This window comes from Bidens hawaiensis, unplaced genomic scaffold (genome assembly GCF_021521415.1).
Source record: "Bidens hawaiensis isolate Kalapana, Puna unplaced genomic scaffold, B.hawaiensis_p1.1 tig00028581_1, whole genome shotgun sequence".
NCBI lineage: Eukaryota > Viridiplantae > Streptophyta > Magnoliopsida > Asterales > Asteraceae > Bidens > Bidens hawaiensis.
Window position 1 is genome coordinate 160,334 of NW_027494683.1, and position 24,619 is coordinate 184,952.

The 24,619-nt window shown below is 40.8% G+C and overlaps 2 protein-coding genes across 2 annotated transcripts; one reads left to right on the forward strand and one right to left on the reverse strand.

Moving 5' to 3' along the window:
• Positions 1-16,017: 16,017 nt before the first annotated feature.
• LOC143577429 (uncharacterized) lies at positions 16,018-18,263 on the reverse strand. Its single transcript, XM_077061264.1, has 2 exons — positions 16,975-18,263; positions 16,018-16,595 (listed from the first exon to the last, which is right to left on the reverse strand). The coding sequence occupies exons 1-2, from the start codon at positions 17,534-17,536 to the stop codon at positions 16,558-16,560; spliced, it is 600 nt and encodes a 199-aa protein (XP_076917379.1). The 5' UTR covers positions 17,537-18,263; the 3' UTR covers positions 16,018-16,557.
• Positions 18,264-22,244: 3,981 nt separating this feature from the next.
• Positions 22,245-24,085, forward strand: LOC143577430 (uncharacterized). The gene is made up of 2 exons (XM_077061265.1): positions 22,245-22,678; positions 23,486-24,085. The coding sequence occupies exons 1-2, from the start codon at positions 22,276-22,278 to the stop codon at positions 23,989-23,991; spliced, it is 909 nt and encodes a 302-aa protein (XP_076917380.1). The 5' UTR covers positions 22,245-22,275; the 3' UTR covers positions 23,992-24,085.
• Positions 24,086-24,619: the final 534 nt, after the last annotated feature.

Genomic DNA, 24,619 nt, shown 5'->3' on the forward strand with positions numbered 1-24,619 from the left:
GATTTAAGAAACAGAAGGGAAGTAATTTTTTTAGGATTAATCCAATATCACTACAACCAATGTTCTAATATGAGGATCAAAGATTGAAATATTTGGAAAATTTTACTGACAATCTAACAAACCAAAAAAGTATGTAATTCATAACCAAGTGAAGAAACACGGATCCACTTCTCGGATATGCGTCTTGGATCCAATGAGTCCACAGGGTGCAATACAATAACTATTATCACGATATGAGTAAGGTTTCCTAAAGTCTAATGACCGGAACCTGTAAAACAGACACCGTGAGTCTTGTTACAGGAAGGACAAGAGGGGGGTCTTCCTATAACCACCCTCCGGCGTGAGAATCAGTAACGTTCGTAAATGGAGAAAGTACTGAAATGTAAAGACTAAGTGTAGTCAGAATGTGGGTGAGTCCATGAATACCTCATACCGTTTGACAAGGCATTTATAGCTGAAGGATGATGGAAGATGATTGGGACAACTGTCATCTTCTAGAAGATCTTTGATAACCGTCTGGACACGTGTCTTCTTGTGATAGGTTGGGCTATACGTCCCATGTGCATGGGTATAACAACCTGGACACGTGTCACCAGCTGATAGGATGGATCGCACCCTGACCATGTGCACGGTTATAACAACCTGACCAGGTGTCCTTTGTTCATTGGTTAGTGTGTCACGTACTCCCTAAGTAAGAATCATGAGCCTTCTTCTAGAGAGTACTTGAATGGTGACAGCTGGCCCGCAGGCACTGTCCTCCAGTTGCTATGCGGACAGATGTCTTGTCCTGCGGACGACTTCTGAGGACACCCGGATGCTTCCGCGCGTGCTACGAGGACGTTCCTCCTCTATCGTGATATGCGGGTGACCCATGTGTCCCGCGGGTGGCTTATAAGATGATTCTCTGTGATCCGCGGGTGGTACTTAAGGGTATTTGGGCCTTTTTGGTACCTTACCTCTATAAGCCCCCCCAGTCCAGTGTTTCTTCCGTGTGAAGTCTCTATGCGGGTGAAATTCTGGACTTAATGTGTGCTGGGGATTTTTGTTGTTCGGAAGTTAGGTAAAAAATATCTTCTGTTGGTATATATAATCATGAAAAAGGACAAGTTGACCACTCGCAGGCGCGTGAACAGGTGATGAAACATTTTTTACGGCTGTCACTGTACCCGACTGTACAACTTTTTCTCTTTTTTGAATTTCCCGCGTGACGTGGCAATCACTGATTAGGTGATGAACTTCTCTCTCCACTGTTCGTATCCCATCGCATTGATTGCGATGGGTATAAATAAGGAGAAACTCCTTCTTTTTGAGGTTTTATCGCTCTTTTCTTCTGATTATCTTCTTAATTTTCTCTCTGATAAAGCATTGAACTTTCTTATATTCTCTCATCAGATCTTTCTATAATGTCGAATGTTCAAACTGAGGTTGACGAGACAAAAGTCGCCTGGGACTATGCAGAGTATGAAAAATTGTTGAAAACTTATGGTATTCCACCCGAGTGGGAACCAGAGTTCCCTTCTATTGGTTCTATAGCCAGTTTCCCACAGCCTGGGAAAATGGCTTTGTATGCCGATTACTTTGTTTATGGAAATTTTCGTTTTCCTATAACAAAATTTTTGCAGAGATTGATAACTGCGTATGGGATCCACTTATCCCAATTGCATCCTCGTGCTATGATGCGGATTCGTCACTATGAATTTGTATGCATAGCACGTGACATGGTGCCACACATTGACCGATTTCCAGTGTTTTATCGTCTTGCTAACCGTAATGGTTGGTACACGTGTCAAGGTTTTTCCGATCGGAGTATCGGATATGAAGTTGAAAAAGGGTCCAAGGACTGGCGGAACAAGTTTTTTTGGATTTCTGAGGACGTGGTACCGTTAGATATGGTTCACCGCCCAGTAAATTCCGCCCTTCCTGACGTTGTTACCGCTGCTCATGAGGGCCAAGAATGGTATCGTGTACTCACAATGGAACCGACACCCATGAGAGCCTTGCCGGAAGAAGCTCTAGTGTGGGCGGGCATGAGCCGTTTGTGGCCAACAGAATTTATGGAGCCCATTTCCGTCGACTTGAATGAGCGTAAGTTTCCTTTTACTGTCTCTTTGCTTACTTGAATATTTTTATGATTAAGCTCCTATCTTTTTCAGGTCGGAGTTCTATGATTAATGCTCTTTTTGAGGACAGAGGGTGTGTCCAAAAAAGTATCCGCGAGGCGGGGGACCAACCCATACTTGACAAAACTAAGTCCCATTTTCTGTTCCTGAAGAAGGTTCGGGCTGAACCTGTAATTTCAAATGCCACCTTCGAAACAGGTGCGTATGTTCTGGACCCTCCTCCCCTTACTGTCGTTACTTTCGATGGAGCGATTGCCATCTTATCATCAAGCGATGATGATGGAGATGTTTCTCAGCTTTCCACTTCGGAAGAAGAAGAAGACTCTGATGAGGGTATTTCTGAATTTTCCTCTGTCTCGTCTTTGTTAGCAGAATTGGAGAGAAAGAGAGCTTTTGTAGCTTCTCAGACGGGTCATACAAACGTAGAGGCTGCGGATACTGAGGCGGGACCATCAAAGAAAAAACGAAAAATTCACCGTCCCAAGAAGCGACAGTATAGCCTTGCTGACCGTCTTGACACTGTTGAAGGTGTGTGTCATCTTTTATTGTGTTCTTTTTTATAAGTGTTTGGCTAAGTGTAACTTTGTTATGTAGATCCGTTAATCTTCAGTGAGGAAATATCAGAGAAGCTATCCACACCAACTCCACATATTGACAAGCCATCATCCCCTTATTCAAGGGGAGATGCGGAGGATAGACCTTCTACTCCGCCTGATGTTACTGGTATGGAGGAATATGTTCGATTGATGTTAACAAAATTATGGGCTCAACTGCAGGTCTCACCCGTCAACGAGCCGCGACTACTCAATCAACGGGCCAAGATGACGCTGCCGCCACTGTGGAAGTTGAGGGTCCAGGACCCGATGATGTTACTGCTGAAGGCCAACGTCCAGTCGTTGACGCGGGTGTTTCCAAGGCGGCGGGTAAGCGCAAGGTTAATCCTGTGAAGATTGCCTTAAAGAAGAAAAAACCCAAGAAAACAACTTCTTCCACCTTGGAGGCTCGTTTGGAACAGCTTGATGCGGATGACCCTTCGCTGGGTATGTAAAGTTTGCTTTATTTTTTATCTGTTTTGAATTGGAATGTTTCTAACCCATTGTTAATGTTTTTCAGTGAACCTGGATAACCTTTCTGAAGGTATTTCTGGTTTGAAGGATTCTCCTGTTCGTCCGCCACCACCGCCTCCTAACACTGCCAAAGATCCGGTTATTGTGGCGGATGACTCCCCACTGAAGAAGAAAGAGGCCGACACCGATGTTCATGCTAAGGTGTCACCTTCTCATAATTTATACCACTGAAGGGATCAAGGAGGTATGAGTACATTTCTGTATGCTTCTCCTAAGGAGGAAGACCCCACCCCTCATCAACCTAACTGGTCCTTACGCCGAGATTCAACATTCCGGGATGTGGACGTATGCTTTAAATTCTTGGGGGAGTGTCTTCCGCCTGGTGTAAAGGAGAGACGTCGCCTTAGTGTTCGCCAAGAATTGCTAAACTCCCATTCTTACTATTTGGCGAACACTATTTCCACCACCCATGAAATAACCAGGGATTGGTTGGCGATGAATGAACAATGGGATGAACTGGCGGCCTCTACTTCCGATGCTAAAGAAGAAGCCCTTAAGGCTATAAACGAAGCTAGAGAAACCGACCAGGCCTTGGAGGCGGAGAAAGCTGCTGGGTCTGCTGCCGAGGAGGCCAAGGTTACTCTCCAAAAGCAACTGGATGAACAATCGAAGATGATGGCTGAGCAGACCAAGTTGCTGAAGGCCCTTCAGGCTGAATCGGTGGCCAAGGACAAACGCTTGGCTGATCTAAACGCCAAAAGCCGTGATCAAGCCTTGGAATGTGCTAAACATAAAATGGAACTTGTCCGGGCTAAGGCGGACCAAAAATGGCTACTGGCGGAGGCGATTCCCAAAGTATGCACCTTTTATTTGTCATAAATAATCTAAGTGTTTTTAGAGTTAGTTATATATGATTGTATCAACAGGTCATTGCCGATGTTCGAGCGAGTGACGAACTTGGGAATTGTGTTGCTATCCTTCTCAAAGCTTCGAAGCAAGCCGGTCACCAACTAGACTTTCAAGAAGGTTATCAGTTTGGCTCGACTTCTAAGCTTCCTGAGGAGTATGTGTTGGCCGGCAAAGATACTGTTGCCATTTTGAAGCAGAAATCAAAGGATTTTGATTCTTTGAAGTTTTCTATGACGGAGCAGATATCCGGGCTTGCTGATGAGGAGGATAGCATTCAGCAATTAAAGACTCTTCTTGAACTTGATGGAGGAAACGAAGAAGAAGAAGAAGATGCTGAAGATGCGGAAGGCGAAGGTGCGGGGCCTAAAGATGCCGCATCATAAATTTTTTTGTTCTTGTAGCTTGACTTTTTTTTTTGTTGTAATCCCATTTGTGTAAATGAAGAAGGTTTAATTTTACATCCGGTACACTTTGTTTATTTGTCGTAATATAAGTGTTTTGTAGGATCTTCTTTGTATGCCATAAAGGATTACGTGATAATACAAGTCTCAAATGACTGAAATGAAAATTTTCATAACTAGGGCATAAACCAACTTACAAGAAATGAAATTACAAAGGTTTTTAACGTCTAGTTGAGCGCGCAGGCCAAAAGAAAAACCAACTAAATGTAACATTTTTCAGTTGGGGCCCATTTCAAGTTCTAGGGATCTCCGTCCCGTCTAACCTCTCTAACTTGTAGGCACCCTTAGATAAAACTTTCTGAATTTTATAAGGTCCTTCCCAAGTTGGGGCCAACTTGCCTGGGAGCTCTTGCCCTGAGGCTTCATTGTTGCCGAAGACATAGTCTCCCGCATCGAATTCACATCTTTGAACCCGCGAGTCATAATATTTTTGCAACTGTCGTTTGTAATTATGCTCGCGGATCAATGCCATTTCTCTTCTTTCTTCGAGGAGGTCGAGGTTCATCCGGAGTTCATGATCATTATCCTCAATCATAAGAACTCTGGCGGATGGGATACCAATCTCGGCGGAAATCATGGCTTCTGTGCCATATGTTAAACTGAAGGGGGTTTCGGAGTTACTGGAATTCCTTTGAGTACGGAAGGCCCATAGTACATGGGGCAATTCGTCCACCCATCCTGTTCGTTTCGTTCCCAATCTCATTTTGATTCCTTCTTTGATTGTCCGATTGGTTCTCTCGACTTGACCATTTGCTTGCGGGTGGGATACGGAAGTGAAGATTTGAGAAATGTGCAACTCTTTTAACCATTCTTGCAACCCACTGTCCGCGAATTGTGTCCCGTTGTCAGTAACTAGCTCTAGAGGGAGGCCAAAACGGCATATGATGAATTTCCACAAGAATTTTTTAACACTTGCTGATGTTATAGAAGCAACTGGTTTGACCTCCACCCATTTTGTAAAGTAGTCAATGGCTACTATCAGGAATTTGACGCGTCCGGAGGCTTAAGGGAAAGGTCCCATTATGTCCACTGCCCATTTCTGGAACGGCCAAGCTGAAGTGACTGGGACTAACTCGTTCTTTGGTCGAAGCGTGTTAGGAGCATGGCGTTAACATGAATCACACTTCCTGATTTCACGTACAGCATCCATATGCATCCCCGGCCAGTAATTTCCAGTATTTATTACCTTTGCTACGACCATCCGCGGACCCGCGTGAAGACCACAAATGCCTTCATGAACCTCTCTGATTAAATAATTCGCGTCCTCGGCATCTACACATCGAAGTAGTGGGCCAAGGAAGGAACGTCGGTATAAAATACCGTCAAGTATCTGGTAGTTCAAGGCTTTGTGCTTTATCTTCCGGGCCGCTTCTTTTCCTTCCGGAAGTGCTCCGGATGACAAGTATGCTACAATGGGTGTCATCCAGGATTCTACTCCCGTTTGGATCACTAAAACCTGATGTTGCGGAACAGACGGGCGATCTAATACTTCGATGCGGATGTCTTTGGCAAAATGTTCGAGGTTCGTTGAGGCCAATTTACTGAGAGCGTCCGCTGATTTGTTTTCACTTCTCTTTATATGAATGACTTTGCAAGAAGAGAACTGGAGCATCAAATCTTTCGCCTGTGATACATATGAAGCCATGATATCATTCTTTGCTTCATATGTATCATTGATCTATCCTGCAATCAACATGGAATCCACTCAGGCTTCTAAATGCTTAACCCCAAGCTTTTTGGCTATCCGCAAGCCTGCCAAGAAAGCTTCATACTCTGCCTCGTTGTTGGTACTTTTGAAATCCAGCTTTATGGCATATGTAAACTCAAGGCCTTCGGGGTTGACTAGCATGAGGCATGCGCCACATCCCTCACTGCTTGAAGCTTCATCCGTGAATAAAGACCAAATCTGTCCCAATTCCGGAGGTGCTTGGGGTTGTTGCTCGATTAAACATTCTTTTTCTTTGTGATGCGGAACTTCTGTTACGAAGTCCGCCAACACCTGTCCTTTGATTGTTGGTCTAGGTTTGTACTCTATTGCATGTTCACCTAGCTCGATGGCCCATTTGCCAGTCGCCCAGATAATTCAGGCTTACTGAGAACGTTTTTGAGCTTGTATCCGGTTAAAACATTGATGGGGTGCCCTTGAAAGTACCTACGGAGGCGTCGGGCGGCATAAACCAGTGCTAAAACAAGTTTTTCAAGCATGGAGTACCTTGTTTCCGGGTCCGATAGTGTTCTGCTGACGTAGTAGATCGGTGTTTGAATATTCTTTCGATCTGTCGGAAGGACGACCCCGATAGCAATGTCTGAAGCTGATAGGTATAATGTTAAAGGTTCCCCCGAAAAAGGTGCCGTTAACGTGGGCAGCTCCATCAAACATTTTTTAACCTCCACAAAAGCTTGTTCTGCTTCCGCAGTCCAATTGAAATGTGCTTTTTTAAGGCAATTTCTTAGTGTTGAAATAAATTGGGAGATTTGGCTGCATGGTTTGCCAAGAATCGATTCAAAGCAACCGAACGCCCATTGAGTGTCTGTACTTCTTTGAGGGAGGACGGGGAATGCATGCGGGCTATAGCTTGAACTTTATCTGGATTAGCTTTGAAGCCCGCATCCGTGACAATCACACCCAGAAACTTTCCTTCTTCCATTCCAAATGAACACTTGGCTGGATTCAACTTCATGTTGATACTCTTCAAAGTGTCGAATGTCTCTTCGATATCTCTCAACATTTGATCTTCCTCAACACTTTTGATTACGAGATCATCCATATACACCTCTAGATTTCGACCGATTTGACTTTTAAACGCTATGTCCATCAATCGTTGATATGTGGCCCCCGCATTTTTCAGTCCGAAAGGCATCATTTTGTAACAAAAGGTGCCCTGATCGGTACGAAATGCTGTTTTGTCCTCATCGCCCGCTGCCATGCGGATCTGGTGATAGCCTTTGTAGGCATCCAGGAAGCACTTAAATTTGAATGGTGCTAAAGCATCAACCTTGAGATCTATTTCGGGTAAAGGGTAACAATCCTTCGGACATGCTTTATTTAGGTCCTTGAAATCGATACACATCCGCCATGCCCCATTGCTTTTGTGTACGATGACTGGGTTGGCGACCCATGTTTGGTAACGGATTGGACGAATGATCCCTGCCTGCAAGAGGTCATGGACTTGTTCATTCATTGCTTTTGTTTGTTCCGGACCCATCTTGCGTTGTTTTTGAACAATTGACGTAAACAACGGGTTTACCCTTAGTTTGTGTTCCGCAATGTTCCGTGGGACACCAGTCATGTCCGCAGGTTGCCACGCGAAAACATCGATATTTTTCGGTAATAACTGTTTCAAGAATGTCCGTACTATCTTGGAGATAGCAGGTCCAATTGTTACAGTTTGACCAGGGAACTTTTTGTTCAAAACACTTTTTTCCGGTTCAGTCCTCAGAGACTGTTTTGGAATCTTGCTAGGTTTTGAGCTCTCGGTTGTGAAGCAGTGCCTGTTAACATGAATTATTGCGATGCCAGTACAAGTTGGGACTCCCACTGCACCGTGTGCCGTGGACGGATGAGCATTGAAATCACCAATCGCTTCTCGTCCAAGGATGATATCATGTCTTGATGTTGCTGGTAGAACCAGAAATTCGACCTCCTCTGTCCTCGAATGAATTCCATCACTCAGAGTGACTGGGAATGAAATTACACCTCGTGGATGCATTATTTCTCCTCCAAATCCCGACACCGGAGCGTGGATGGGTTTCAATCTTTCTTTATCTTCTTCGTCAAGCTGATCGAAGCATTGTTCATACATGATGTCCGATGTGCTGCCGGTGTCGAAGAAGACGTAGTGAGAACGATAGTGCCCGAAGAGGGTCGTGATGATTAGGGGATTCTTACTGTTCGGACCCCCTTTAATTCGAGGGAAGATCACTGGCTCATTCTTCCACTCTTCATCATCAGATTCTTTTCTGTTATTCCCTGTATGGGACTCGCCTTGTATCATATGAACGTTCAAATCTTTAATTTGCTTCTTACTCGGGCCTTGGATGTCTCGAACGGGTGCTTTTCCATCATTCGGTTTTCCATTTTTTACCAAGTGCCTGAGCTTTCCGGATTTCACAGCCGTCTCTATTTCGTTTTTTAATGGTCTACATTCATTCGTATTATGACCAATGTCGTCATGATACACAGTGTTTGGTAGCATCCAAGAACGATCTTCTTGTTAGTGGCTGTGGTTTTCTGAATTTTATATTCTCTGTAGTGAGAATTTCAGTGGGGGTCTTTGAAAGAGGAGTCCAATTGTTGGGACCTCGGCTTGCGGGTCCTGCTTTGTTCTTGTTGCCTGCCTATAAGGGATCTTGCATCAAATGGTTTTGACACTTCTGCACATGGCTGAAGCCTTGATCAGATAGGTCATTTCGCCTGTCTGTTAGGTCTTGGATTCTGAAATTCAACTTTAAAATTTTGCTTTGTGTTACCATTCCTCAATGTTTTCTCGGTGTTAGCATACACCTTTGCCGCAGTCATCAGGTCGTCCCACTCTTTTGGCATTCCATCTCTGACCGTAAGTGTGCGGACTAAATCGTCACATTTGACGTTTTTGCGGAAGGCACCACGAAGCATGTCTTTGCTGATTCCGCCGATGTTCAAGCTCTCGTCATTGAACCTGGTGATAAAATCTTCTATGGACTCGTTATCGCGGCGAACAACATCCAAAATTTCTGATTGGTCTCGCGTATGTTTTTCTGCTGGCTGAAGTGTTGGGAAAATTTTTTCACCAGATCGTCCCAACTGGAAATTTCACCGTTAGGTAACTTTTCAAACCAATCTCTTGTTGCCCCTGTTAGTGTCAATGCGAACATGTGACACCAATAGGGAAGCGTCCAACCACTAACACCACCGACCGTAATAAATTTTTGGAGATGATCACACGGATCAGTCATACCGTTATATTTACCCACCGATGTAGGTATTTTAGCATTAACAGGAAAGGGTGCTGTGGCAATACTTGCTATGAACTTTGATTTTTCGGCGAAAGCCGCGAGGCGATATGGTTTGGTAAAGTCTTGTTCCGCATTGCTATGGTATTCGGTATGGCGGATTACGTCATGCGGACGGTTGCTTTTTGCCTGAGAACTCATCCTACTGTCACCGGTATACATACTGTAATCTCCTGGGTGATAAGATGAATCGTAACCATCAAACTCGTCTAAGTAAGATAGCATCCGCATATTTTTGAGAGGACGAGGACGTAGCCTCGGAAGTTCACCAAACTCTGGTTCCGTCTGTTGACTGTAACGGGTTTGACTTCCTCTCGCTGTTGATGGAGGAGAAGGAGATCCCCTAGGGGATTCTTCATAATCCAAAGTGCGAGCGTGAAGTCGCTCGTTGCGATTTCTACGCTCGTATTCAGCTACCAAACCTTGTTGTTGCACGTGGAGCCATTCTTCAGGCGTTAAATGTCCCCTAGATCCAGAATTACGTTGATGAGATCTCGCCACGTCAGAGTCATCTAAATCATTTTCCAGATCCAACACTGACCGCTTTCGTCCAGTTTATTCCGTGATCCGTTTGAGATTACCCAAATTAGAACCTTCCGGTGTCGGGGCCCGTCCCATATCTGGGGGGGGGGGGACCGGTTGGTGCTGTGACGTTTTCTAGGGTAAAACCCCCAGGTGTTACGTCAATGTTCCGTGATCCTGGAGCGGGGACTCGCTCAAGAGTACGACCACTTGGAGTCGTGATACGTGCAAAAACACTAAGACCCGGAGGTGCTTCTGTGTTAGTTACACGTGACCCAGTTGCAGGGGTTCTCGCCGGCCCTTCAGGAGGTTTACTCATATCAAACGAACCAAAAAACCCAACGAAAACTATTGTTGTTCTAACACAAATCACGGATGCCGCCAATGAAGAAACACGGATCCACTCCCCGGGTATGGGTCCTGGATTCAATGAGTCCACATGGTACCATACAATAACTACTACCACGATATGAGTAAGGCTTCCTAAAGTCCAATGACCGGAACCTGCAAAACAGACACCGTGAGTCTTGTTACAGGAAGGACAAGAGGGGGGGTCTTCCTGTAACCACCATCCGGCGTGAGAATCAGTAACGTTCGTAAACGGAGAAAGTACTGAAATGTAAAGACTAAGTGTAGTCAGAATGTGGGTGAGTCCATGAATACCTCATACCGTTTGACAAGGTATTTATAGCCGAAGGATGATGGAAGATGATTGGGACAGCTGTCCTCTTCTAGAAGATCTTTGATAACCGCCTGGACATGTGTCTTCTTGTGATAGGATGGGCTATACGTCCCATGTGCATGGGTATAACAACCTGGACACGTGTCACCAGCTGATAGGATGGATCGCACTATGACCATGTGCACGGTTATAACAACCTGGCTAGGTGTCCTTTGTTCATTGGTTAGTGTGTCACGTACTCCCTAAGTAAAAATCATGAGCCTTCTTCTAGAGAGTACTTGAATGGTGACAGCTGGCCCGCAGGCACTGTCCTCCAGTTGCTATGTGGACAGATGTCTTGTCCTGCGGACGACTTCTGAGGACGCCCAGATGCTTCCGCGCTTGCTACGAGGACGTTCCTCCTCTATCGTGATATGCTGGTGACCCATGTGTCCCGCGGGTGGCTTATAAGAGGATTCTCTGTGATCCGCGGGTGGTACTTAAGGGTATTTAGGTCATTTTGGTACCTTACCTCTATACCAACCAAGTTAGATTATAAACTTTTTGGCATTTTTAGGTTATACATGAATTTAGTTTGACTAATTACCAGGTTAATGGTCGACCTTATGACCGGGTCAATTCATGCCATTGTGTTAAATACAAATTTGACTTTAACATAAACAAGTTTATCTTTTATAATAAAGTAAAATTTTATTATAAAAGTAATAGCAAAACTTTTATAAAATATAGTTTGTTTGTCTATAAGTATTTTTAAAAGTATAATTGTACGTATAAAGGTTGTGCTATATAGTTTGGTTTGGTTATTTTGTATGCATGTATAACAATAACTAGCTTAGAAGTTGGAACTGTTTAATTACTACAAATGATGAAAAATATCAATACGTGAAAGTCTTGGAATTTTTATGCACAACTTACAGGAGAAAAATGTGTTACGTATACTCTTGGTTTGAATTTTGAAACAAAACAAAAGAATATGCAAAATTTAATATATCAATGAGTTTTGAAAAAACATTATTGCCATAACTTTTCTTTCATTTACTATTTGATAGAACAAAATTTACATAATTAGATTTCAAATTTCTTAAAATAAGAGGTAATTTAAAAAAATGTGTTTTATTATTTGATTAGTATAATCTTAAAAACAAATCATTAAAAGAGAGTAGCGTATTTAATAAGAGAAATATGTGAGAAAAATGATGAGATAATATCAATGTTTTAAAAAACGGTATTTTAGTTGTACCGGATTATGCTAAAAAATGGTACTACCGGTTGAACCGGTTTATACCGGGAGGTTTAACCGGTTGAATAATTTGCCTTATAATTTGCTATAATGTAATTTCAATCCAAAAATAACTCAAAACTAAATGATTTTTATAACAAAAAATAATCCGAAAGTAATCCATATTAAAAAAATAATACAATAGCACCCAATTTTAAAAAAGTAGTTCTAAAGTTTACACGTTTAAATGTTAATTGTTGCGTTAAAATAAAATTTGAAAAAATATAGGAAGCAAATATCAAAAATTTCTCATGCTTAAAACCGGTTTGCCGGTAAAAACCGGTATTTTAAACAAAAACCGCCGGTACGATGTTCTAGCAAACCGGTCAAAAATACCGGACTTAAAATACCAGCCTACTGTGCGAAATCCGGTTCAACCGGGCGGTTTAAACCGGTTTTTAAAACACTGGATAATATAAAGGCGACACATGGGATGCACAATTTTTCTGTATTACATAAATAAATATAGATAAAGATATAGATATATAGATACCAATTATAGAATAGATATATATTAATTACCGAAAAGTAAATTATAAAAAAATAAGCAAACCATAGGCTGGTTATTTCCGTTTGAGTTTTGCAATTCTAATTTGGTTAGCCATATTTTCTGTTACTTATGTGAATGTACTACCGATGAAAAATAAAATAAATCATAAGTACTTACATTTTGTATACAGTTTGTAAAACTTTTAAGTGAATTTAAATTTGGTTAAAAATTCATTCTCGTGTAACTTGTTAATGCATGTATTATTAGTCATTATATATCTATGATGTTTTTACTATTCTTATAAGTTACAATTTTTATTATATATCTATGATGGTTTTTCTATTCTTATAAGTTACAAATTTTCTAGATTGACGAACTCAAACATTCAATAAATCTACTCCTAACTCTACATTAACATCCATTGTGAAACTAGAAAATTTAATCACTTTACTACACGTATTGATATCATTATACTAAGGCATTTGGTTATATCGTGTTTTTAATGTGTATGTATATTGGATAATTACAGGTCGTATAATTTATAGTATTAAACAACCAATAGGATTTTCTTTTTTAAATATTAATTAACTTGTGAAGAAGTGTTTTCAATAAGATATCAAATTATCAATAGATACTGATTACTAAACCGGTGGTATTATATTGGATCTTAAGTCATAATATAAACGTGGCTTTGAAAATGTATTTGGAATAAAGTAACAGATAAGTTACTATTGTAGCATTGACAATTGAATGATTAAAAGGTAAGTTTATAGACTTGTTCGAGTGGAAATTTAAAATGGTTTTAACTTTTGCTTGTAGTAAAATGAGGATAAAATTCATATTTTTGATCATTTATTTTTCTACACCTGTTAACTTGGTAATCAAGAACTTTTATTTATATTTTCTTTATTATGTTATTTTACAAGAGAGGATTAACCCCAATAAATAGAATGCTCAATAGTTAAACAAGGAAACAAAGAATTACGGAACATCCTATGGACAGTCCTTTTTTTCCTCCTATAATTATTCCTTGATTGAAGTCTTCCATGTTTATCAATAGTTTAACACTCCCCTTCAAGTTGTGTAGTGGGATCTCCAATACCCAACTTGGATAACACTAATTCAAATGCTTTTGTTCCAACTGCCTTTGTGAGAATGTCGGCAAGCTGATCTTCAGACTTCACAAATGGAATTTCGATGGTACCATCCTCAATCTTTTCTTTTATGAAATGACGATCTATTTCAACGTGTTTGGTTCTGTCATGTTCCACCGGGTTCTCTGAGATTTTGATAGCAGCCTTATTATCACACTTTAAACGAACTGGACGCTTAAAGGGAGCTCCAATTTCTTTCATTATTTTTCTCAGCCAAAGAATTTCAGTTTTCCCTTTAGCTATACCCCTGAATTCGGATTCTGCACTTGATAGAGATACGACTTTCTGCTTTTTGCTCCTCCATGTTACCAAATTACCCCCAAGGAGCGTAAAGTACCCTGCAGTAGATCGTTTATCATTAGGATCTCCTCCCCAGTCAGCATCCATGTAAACTTCAGCGTCAAGGTGACTGTTTTTCTTAAACACTATACCTCTTCCAATAGTGCCTTTTAGGTATCTAATGATCCTCATAACTGCTTCAATATGATCTTCTTGGGGATTGTGCATGAATTTACTCACAACTCCCACAGCATATGCGATATCAGGTCGAGTGTGGGCTAGGTAAATCAGCTTCCCTACTAGCCTTCGGTATCTTTCTTTATTTGCTGGTTTGACCCCTTCTATTATTTTGAGTTTATGGTTTATCGTCATGGGAGTATCACTGGGCTTGCAATCAACCATGCCTACTTCAGCCAGCAAGTCCAGTATATACTTTCTTTGAGAAATAAAGATCCCTTCCTTTGACCTATGCACCTCAATCCCTAGGAAATATTTTAATCCCCCAAGGTCTTTCATCTCAAATTCGGTGAAGAGATTTCTTCGAAGGGAGCTGATTTCCTCTTGGTCACTCCCTGTTATAATCATATCGTCAACATATATTATAAGACATGTGATCAACTTACCTCTTTTCTTGTAAAACAAGGTATGGTCAGCATTGCTCTGTTTGTACCCGTATCTTTTCATGGCCATAGTAAACTTTCCAAACCACGCGCGAGGTGATTGTTTGAGCCCATACAAAGCCTTTTTTAGCCTACAAACTTCGTTCTCCTGAAAATCATCCGAGAACCCTGGGGGCCCTTCCATATACACCTCTTCTTTCAAGTCTCCATGCAGGAAAGCGTTTTTTACATCAAATTGATGAAGAGGCCAGTCTTTGTTTGCCGCTACAGAGAAAAGGACTCTGATAGTGTCAATTTTAGCAACTGGGGAAAAGGTTTCAGAATAATCAATACCGTATGTTTGTGTATACCCTTTGGCAACCAATCTTGCCTTGTATCGCTCAATGGTACCATCAGAATTATACTTGATGTTAAATACCCACATGCATCCGACTGGCTTCTTCCCTTGTGGTAAAGAACATTTCTCCCACGTGCCGTTTTTCTTCAAAGCCTCTATTTCTTTGTTCATTGCTTCTCTCCATTCAGCTATCTCCTTGGCTTCTTGAACTGTGTAAGGAATTTTTTCTGAAAGGATGGTGGCCAAAAAAACTTTTGCAACATTGGCCACTCCCCCCCTGTTAGTTTCAACCGGATATTTCGAGGTGCGAGAAACCTGTTCCGGTGAATACCGTTTGGGAGGGATTCCCCTATTTTTCCTTGGAGGAAGAACACTCTGTTGCTCCTCTATATGACTTTCTGGATCATCATGATTAGAAGTATCATTTTGTAAATTATCATGATGTTCTAAGTTGTTTACCTCATTGTTAGTCTCTACCGAACCTGGTGCGGTTTCGGTGACTTCGACCGGATGGACATCGTCTTCAGGAGATTCATTGGCTTGGTTATCCTGTCCCATGGTCGACGAAGCGGGTTCAGCGGCGCCATCTACCGGCTCTGTTTGGACATCCGTCGAACAACTATGATATAGCAGCCAATCGAACCAATCGAGTGACTCACCTAGTTTCTCCCCCTGAGTACTGGATTGGTGGTCAAAAAAATAGGCTGACTCTACAAAGTCAAGGTCCATGGTGACATGGACCCGACGAGTAACGGGGTTATAGCAACGATAGCCCTTTTGATTTACACCGTACCCAACAAAGACACATTTCTCGGCACATGCACTTAATTTATTTCGATCTATTTTTGGGGTGTGAATGAACGCGGTACAGCCAAAAACCCGAGGAGGTAAAGTCATAATGGATGGGACTTTAGCCTGGGTAGCTAGGACACCTAGAGGAGTTTTATGTCCTAGAATTTGGGTTGGGAGACGGTTAACAAGATAGGTAGATGTAGCCACGGCTTCTGGCTAATACGATAGTGGAACATGAGACTCAATCATAATGGCACGCGTTTTTTCAAGAAGTATACGATTTTTTCATTCCGACGTTCCGTTCTGTTGAGGAGTGTTAGGACACGTAGTTTGATGGATAAGGCCATTTTCTTTAAAGAAATCTTTCATTGTTTTGTTCACAAATTCCGTCCCATTATCGGAACAGAGAATCTGAATACCTTTTTTAAACTGAGTTTTGACCATCTTGTAAAAACTAACAAAAATTTCAGCAACTTCAGACTTATGTTTCATGAAGTAGACCCAATTCATTCGTGAAAAATCATCCACAAATATAACAAAATATCTGAACCGACTATTGGTACTATTTGGAGCCGGACCCCAGACATCGGAATGAATTAACGAAAAAACAGATTTGACTCTAGTATCATTTTTGTGGAACGAAGCCCTATGACTTTTTGCAAGAATGCATGTTTCACAAATCTCCTGAGCGGAGTTATTCGGGAAAAGACTAGGAAACAAAAACTTAAGATAACTAAACGAAGGATGGCCAAGACGTCGATGCCATAACCATAGTTGTCTTTCGGTTGTCCCGTGAGCAAGCATGGCATGTCCCTTTTGAACCACCTCATCAACATAGTAAAGACCCCCGCGTTCAGTACCACGCCCAACGATCTCCTTCGTACGAATGTCCTGTAGAACACAGAAATTAGGATACATAAGTACCACGCAATTGAGTTGTTTTGTAACTTGGCTAATAGATAATAATTTTGAGGAAAGGGAAGGAATGTATAGACAATTATTAATTTTCATTTTTTCTGAGAATGTGATAGATCCTCCCCCTTTGACTTGAATTCTTTCTCCACTTGCAGTTTCAATGTGGTACTTTGATGGTGGCACCAGGTTACAAAAATCTTTGTTATCGTATGACATAGTATCCGTATCCCCATAATCAAAGATCCAATTTTTTTCTTTTCTAGAGTGAGACATGGCTGAACATTAAAAACTTTAGGAGAAAACAACTTAGAATGAATAGTAGAGGGACTTGAGTTGTAATTCTCAAGTCCTGTACCTATTAGGTCATCATCACATGTTGCAGTCACTCCTCCAAAACCACCGCTGCTCTCCTGCGGTTCCTTTCCGGTGGACTCTCCTCCCTTTGTTACTGACGCACCTCTCCCATCACCCCTTGAACGTTGGTTGTTCTTTGGTTTCTGACCGTCTTCCCACCATTCTGGATACCCGACTAGCCTGAAACACTGTTCCTTAGTGTGCCTCTTCATCTGACAATGAGTGCAAAAAAGTTTGGATTTATCTTCTTTTTCTTTCAGTCGAAACTTTGTTCTATGTTGTGGGTCCTTGGCAGCCAATCCTAATCCGATTTCGGTTGAATCGTTATCAGAGGGTCCAAATTTTAAGATGGTCACTCTTGCAACCTCTCTTCTGATGGTGGCATATGCCGCCTCAACGGATGGGAGAGGTTCTTTCTTCAGAATATCTCTTTCGATTGGTTCCAGTTTGTCATCTACCGCCATGAGTAACTGGTAAAGTCTTTGTTCTTGGGTCTTCTTATTGTAAACTTGAATGTCTTCCGGATCCTTCATTGGATTCAGGTCTCTTCTATCGATCGACATCCAAATGCCTTGTAGTCTACTCCACAAATCTTCCAGAGAATCAGACCCTTGTTTGAGGGAGTTTGCTCGTTTGTGGAGATCGAACACCTGGAGTGAATCTGTTCCAGATCCGTATGTGGTGGCTAAACCATCCCACAAGGCTTTTGCAGTAGGATATTGTGAGACATTATTCACCAGGTTGGATTCAAGATTTTGGATAATCCAGGTGAAGACACATTGGTCATCTTGTTCCCAACGTGAATAACTTGTATCAGTTTTTAAAGGGGGTGACGGATCCCCTGTGACGTGAGAACCTCTCCCCTACCTCCAATGGCTTTCTTCATCAGTGTTGCCCAGAGGGCATAGTTATCGCCACCAATTTTAATCCCTAAGGAAAGGTTCTCAGAGTTGGTTGTTGTTTGTTGAGCTCCGAGACCATTCCTTAGGAGTGCAGCAATCTTCATCGTCAATTCATCAGGAACTTGATTGATTTGGGTGTCACCATCCGTCATCTTGTTTGAAGATAGGGCGGATTCCCAGGATCAAACGCGCTTTGATACCATGTTAACTTGGTAATCAAGAACTTTTATTTATATTTTTTTTATTATGTTATTTTACAAGAGAGGATTAACCCCAATAAATAGAATGCTCAATAGTTAAACAAGGAAACAAAGAATTACGGAACATCCTATGGACAGTCCTTTTTTTCCTCCTATAATTATTCCTTGATTGAAGTCTTCCATGTTTATCAATAGTTTAACAACACCCAAGTTACACATGTTTGCCAAAAGTTTACGTGGGATATAAAAGGTCCAGGACGACCGATTTTGATACGGTTCTGAAAACAACAAATCAAATCCGCTACGTAAGGTGTTAGACATGTATAACATCAAAAATAAGTGTCAGTAAAAATTAAGTTTGTTAAAAATTTAATATGTATAAGGGTGGACGGTGTGGGGCGACGGGTAACCCCAAGGGGTACTACCCCAGCGGGGAACACTGTCGTCACCATCCAAAAACTTGTATGAGTAGGTTTAAAGGGTATTCACTGAAAGTTAGGACCAAAATCGTAATTCATGTATGTCACAAGACCGCCTGTGTAATTTTAAATAGAAAAAAAAAATCCAAGTCATTGAAGTAATTGTCTCATCACACGTAACGCAATAAAAAAGAAACATAGTTAATAATCGGTTAGTCTAAGATTGTTATTGTTAACAAAATTGAAATATTAAAGTATTACTAGTTTGATTGTTAGTAATTGACTAATATTAGCCTATAGTTAATATCTTGGCTTATTTAAATTTATTTTTCAAACAACAAAGTACGAGAATTTTTACCATCATAACATCATTTTAGATAGCTAGAATTTACTTTATATTAAAGGGAAACAATATTAACATTGGCACGGGTTAGAGATGTAACTTACACACTTAGTTGAGACAATCAAAATTTTTGCGCTGACGAACCTTGAAAGTTGAAGGGAGCGGCACCCCATGTGAAGATCGAGATCACCCCTACCAGGGGTCTCGCTGATCAACACTTGTGTTGTCTTCTTGCCCGGTTAACAATGTGTGATCATCATCTACTCTGCAATTAACAACTTTATGTGGGAGTAACTAACGACTGAGTAGGAAGTAGTATAACAGTTATCAACCAACTATCAGCAATAATCATGTTACTGACATGAGCAAATCATCTACACTTGTACTACTTGATTACCTACTAACCCATCAGCTTGCATGCCAAAGTTAGATAAACGAGTTAAATATATTACGTATATGCTACGCAATTTTATGTGTGTACGGGCTAGTGTAGCTTTGTTTTTACATTAAGAAATATAAGTTATGTTCCAATTAAACAATTCAACCCGTCAACATAACACGGCCCATACCGTAACTAACCTAATCAAATATTTTAAGCTGTGATTATTTTCCTTCTTTTCCGTAACTTATCCAAACTTGAATGTACTAGATTTCAATATGTACTATCGTACTTGATTTCATTATGTACTATCCCTAAAAAGGTAATTAAACATTTTAGGTTTTCATTTTTCCTATCAATATTCATCATTATCTAAAACATTAACTTTACCTAAACTTTTTTAAAAAACAAACCATACAAGATAATCTAAAAAACATGTTTAGACATGCCAAAAGAAAGATTCACATTCCAAAAAAAGATATATTCCCTTAATTATTTAGTTAGATCTAACTTTGTTAATTTTTAATAATAATAATTATTAAAAATAATTAACACTAAACAATTAATTATTTTGGGTTTCACAATGAAGATCCAAGTTCAATTCTCCATTACAACACTCTAGGACATGAGTGGCTCAATGAAAGAAAACTAAGATTATTATGATCTCTAGTTTTCACCAGTGGACTTTCAGACTATAGAATTTCCTTATAACTGGAGATAACTAGGTGGGATTTAAGAGCTTCATATAGTTGAGTTAGACCAGCTGACGATGACTTTTAGCTATTGAGTCACCCTGCACGAGGTATGTAGGCCTTCTATGTTTGTTACGGTTAAAAACAAAACATTAAAACAAATATAAAATTTCCGTTGGCGGATAGAAGTTAGTAGAGGATAAACCACTAGCATCGTGTGCAGGACAATCACTGCCACGTGACCCGCCGTGAACAGCACGAGGTGCTTCTAAACTGTTCAATGTTAATTAATTAATCAATCAATCAAATCCTTTCGTGCACCTGACACTTGTACTCGTTAAATTCCCACCGTTAGGCTGAGGGGTGTGGGGGGCGCGAGAGGGGGCGCGAGTGGGGGCTCCAGCCAATAATATTGTGACGTGTGGCAGAGAGAGAAACTTGATAAGATGGGTGTTGGTTGTGGTGCTCTCGCCCCGGGACATGGTGCGGAGGGGCGCGAGAGGGGGCGCGAGCGGTTTTTTTTTTATTTTTTTATAAATGTATTAAAAAAACGTATTATTAAAAAAACTCATAAATTATTTAAAAAAACACACATTAATTAAAAAAACACATTAATATCTAAAAAAAAAATTAAAGTACTAAAAAAAAACATTATTCTTATTCTTCGGCTTGGTCTTCTTCGATCAACCTCTTCCGGATACGTTCCTTTTGTTTTTCCATCAGCATTTGGTCGACCGGATTTAGGTTACTGAAGTCTCTTGTAAGGAAGTCCAAATCTCTCATTCTTTTTTTTTCCTTTTTGTCATTAGAGACCACCTCCATGGTTTTGTTGAATTTATTGAGGGATTCAACAAGATCGTTGATGTTTACGGCTTCCCCCTCAGCCGGTTTTTTCCCCCTGGCGTCCCTTCCCAATGGCCGCCTCCTCGGCGGTGAAGACGTTTCCTCCCCCGCAACGTTTAGGTCGAATCCAACCCGGCAATCCGACCCGGCGGAAGTGCTATACGCTCCAGACGAACTAGTTTTAGTCCGTTTCGGCCCTACTTCCGCATCAAGGTCCGGCGCCACCAGCTCAACCCACTTAGAACACCTTCTCAACCTCTCCCACACCTTTACACCGTCCCACGTCTTCACCGTCCCATACATCCGCAGGCACTCCTGCTTCCACTCTTCGACAGTGAAATTATAAACCGCCAAATCGTCACTGCCACTTGGTCTCATACGACCGGCGTTCCTGTTGAACAGATTAGTAAACAAGCCGACAAATTTTCTGATTTCGGTCCACCGACCCGAAATCATATCGGCGTTCCGCTCTGTACTCCCAGCGAGCGAATAGAACATCTCCCTAACCTTTGTCCAAAAGACCTTGCTCTTTTGGTAGTCCGCTGCAAAATGCATAAATAAATTTGTAAGTCATTTAACTTTTTTATTTAACTTTTTTATTAAAAATCATTTTTAAAAACGTTAAAACAATTACCGCAACGCCGATCCTCAGAAATGACTATCCAAGCCCGACACAGGGCTTCCTTCTCATCCGATGACCACGGAGTGGTTTTCCGTTTCGTCCTTCCAGTCGAAGCCGAACCCGACCCGTCCGTTGCAACTTGTTTTTTCCGGTGGACGCGTCTTCTTTGTCCCGCAGCTTCACCTTCTGGTTCTTGTGTCTCCGGAACTACAAAGTTAGGAGACGGTTGTATGTTGGATGGTTGAAAGCCGGATGATTGTTGCGACCCCGAATAAAACATCGGTTGGTCCGGTGCCGACCATAAATCGTTGTAACTGTAATCTGAATCTAGGTTTGGGTACCAATTTCCAGCCATGTTTTTAAAAAAAGGTTTGGAAGATGGGGTGATTTTGGGTTTTGGGTGTGGTATGTGATATTGGTATGTGATATTGGTTTTATAGAGAAAAAAAAATTTTTTTTTAATAAACAAAGAGCCCAACGGCTCTATTTACGCATTCCCAGGCCATTTACGCGTTATCTCAGCCGCTAGCCCTCTTGCGCCTGCCTGAATTTCCACGCTCGCGCCCCTCTCGCGCCCCTCTCGCGCCTCGGTGGTGTGGTGCTCGCGCCCCGGGGCGCGAGCGGATGGGCTCACGCGCCCTTTCTCGCGCTCCACACCCCTCAGCCTTACCACTTACCCAATCACTAAACGCACATTCTCCAAAACAAGACCAAATTCATAACCAAACGTACGACATATATAAACGCCGTTAACCCCACTTCCCCAAGTTTCCTCCTCACGTACGTTTTGTCGTGTTCTCGTTTCACCAGCTACATATATCTCTCCATCACACCAACATCTAGAACTTAAAACACCATTAATAACAATAACAATAATAATAATAATAATTAATAATCATAAAATGGCGAATATTCCGGTGAGGTTTAAGAGGATAACCACAACGTTAGATGAGGACGCTAGAGCACGGTTATGCCAAAGCAGTGGAAGTGAGCATTCGGCTAATTATAACTCAGTGACGGATCTTTCGGATCTAGTTGACTCGTTTTTTGAAGGTGAAAGCAACGGTGGAGATGATCATGTGGATGAGATGGAGTGTGATCGGAAGGTGGAGAGTTATTATGGTGTGGATACTGACACGATGGAAATGCTGGTTGATCTGATCGGTGGTGGTGGTGATGATGATTGTGAGAAACGAGTGATCTGTTACGAAGTGGAAAAGGTGTGCCGGAATGTTGAAGATTGTTCGTCGGATGGGTTTAAGCGGCAGCTGATGACCGGACTTCGACACAGAGGATTTGATGCCGGTGAGAATTTTGTTTCGGAAATAAATTTTTTCATAAATTATAAATTTTGTAACTTATTAACTTAATTATCCACTCACGATAAACCAAACGTCTTTTTAACTTTTCACAAGTTAATAAGTCAAAAGTAGTTTAAAATAAGAAATATGAGCTAAAATGTGTTACTGTGTTAAAAAGAAAATTTATAGGGTTAAAAGTTTATTTTATCTAAATAGGATTTAATTAATATTTTTACAGTTTAAATTACCTGTTTAGTTTTTAAAATATTATTATTAAATGTTTTAGTGTAATTGAATTAATTATTTGTTAATATACATTAAAAACGTTGAGAAGTGTGATGCACTATTAGAGGTTATCTTATGATATTAGGGCAAAGTCGCTAATAAACAAGGGTTCCAAGGGGGCAACGCTTCTTGGTAGGGTCGGAGCGTGATGGTAGGGGGGTCCAAGGGCGGCAGCCCTTGATAGGGTCTAAGGGGCAGCATCCCTAGATGAGGTCGAAAATGAATTTTGGAATTTGTTACATGACTATCACATGTCAAAATATGTGGATTTATGATTTATCTAAATTTCAAAATGATAACGGCCTTTCGTCGATCTTTTACTAGTTCAAAAGTTCACCTAGCCGCATTATGATTTTTCTCTCGTTTAAATTTTATCCGGTTGATTTATTTGGAGAACCACAAAATAGTTAATCTGAAAGTGTTACACAACTCTCAGATAATCCAAGTTACGTATTCCGAAATTCCCCAACACGACTCTCACACTTGTTAAGTATGTAACCTAGATCTCATTTCGGTTTGTTTACAGGTCTATGCAAGTCTCGGTGGGAGAAAACCGGCAGTCATCCAGCAGGCGAATACGAATACATCGACATTCTAATCTCCGGCACTCGTTACATCATCGAAGTCTCATTCGGATCCGAATTCACAATCGCTCGACCAACCAAAACCTACCAGTCATTACTCGAAACAATACCCAAAATCACAATAATAAAACCAAACGAACTAAAGAAGCTAGTAAGACTAATGTGTGCCGCAATGAGAGACTCATTAAAGTCTAGAGACATAATGGTTTCACCGTGGAGAAAAAACAGTTACATGCAAGCAAAATGGTTAGCATCATACAAACGTACGACAAACCATGTTCCTGCGAACGTGAGTTTAATGGTTACCGGTGATAACGGGTTTAACGGTGAGAGTTTGTTAGGGTTTGAGTATTTACCGACGGTGGTTGGTGGTAAAAGTTATTATAGGAAGGAGGTTAGGAGAATGCATGTGGTGGGTAATTTGAAGGCGTTAATGAGTGGTATGTGATGGTAAATAAGGTGTATATTTGAGGGTGTGATGGTAATTATGTTGTTATCTTATACAGTGGAATAGTAACCATTGATGACAAATTTTGGATAAAGTTCATTTTAATATTTAATATTGGCGTTGACGTGACAATGTGACATTTTTGTGTTTATCTCGTTATCCACTTTGGACACTTGTTAATTATTTCATAGGTTTTTTTTCTAGTTTTGTGATGTTTGTATTTAAAGCCGAAAATTGTTGTGTTTTCATGATTATTTGTTTTATGTTTTATATTTGATATTATACGTACGATCTGACTGTATGATGTATCAAAATACACCAAGTATTAATATACGTACATAAATAGATGTATACATCACCATGCGACGCATGTTTGTTCAAAGCGTAATGTATATATGGTATAAAAAGTTATGAAGTTTCAGAGAATTAATAACATTATACAATGTATGGTCGGGAAATGGATAATGACCAAAATAACACTTTTTACTAATAGAAATGACTAACCAAAATTAATACCCAAAATGATCATTTTCTAAATTGTCGAATCCAACAACTTAGAATAACTTAGAACTCTATGTGATACATGTTTGTGCAAAGTATAACATGTATATATGGAATAAAAAGCTAT

Coding starts and splice junctions, on each gene's coding strand:
- LOC143577429 (XM_077061264.1), bottom strand. CDS start 17,536: ATGTCGATCGATAGAAGAGACCTGAATCCAATGAAGGATCCGGAAGAC. Junction 16,596..16,974: donor ATGTGATGATGACCTAATAG/GTACAGGACTTG, acceptor TGTGTTCTACAG/GACATTCGTACGAAGGAGAT.
- LOC143577430 (XM_077061265.1), top strand. CDS start 22,276: ATGGCGAATATTCCGGTGAGGTTTAAGAGGATAACCACAACGTTAGAT. Junction 22,679..23,485: donor ACACAGAGGATTTGATGCCG/GTGAGAATTTTG, acceptor GTTTGTTTACAG/GTCTATGCAAGTCTCGGTGG.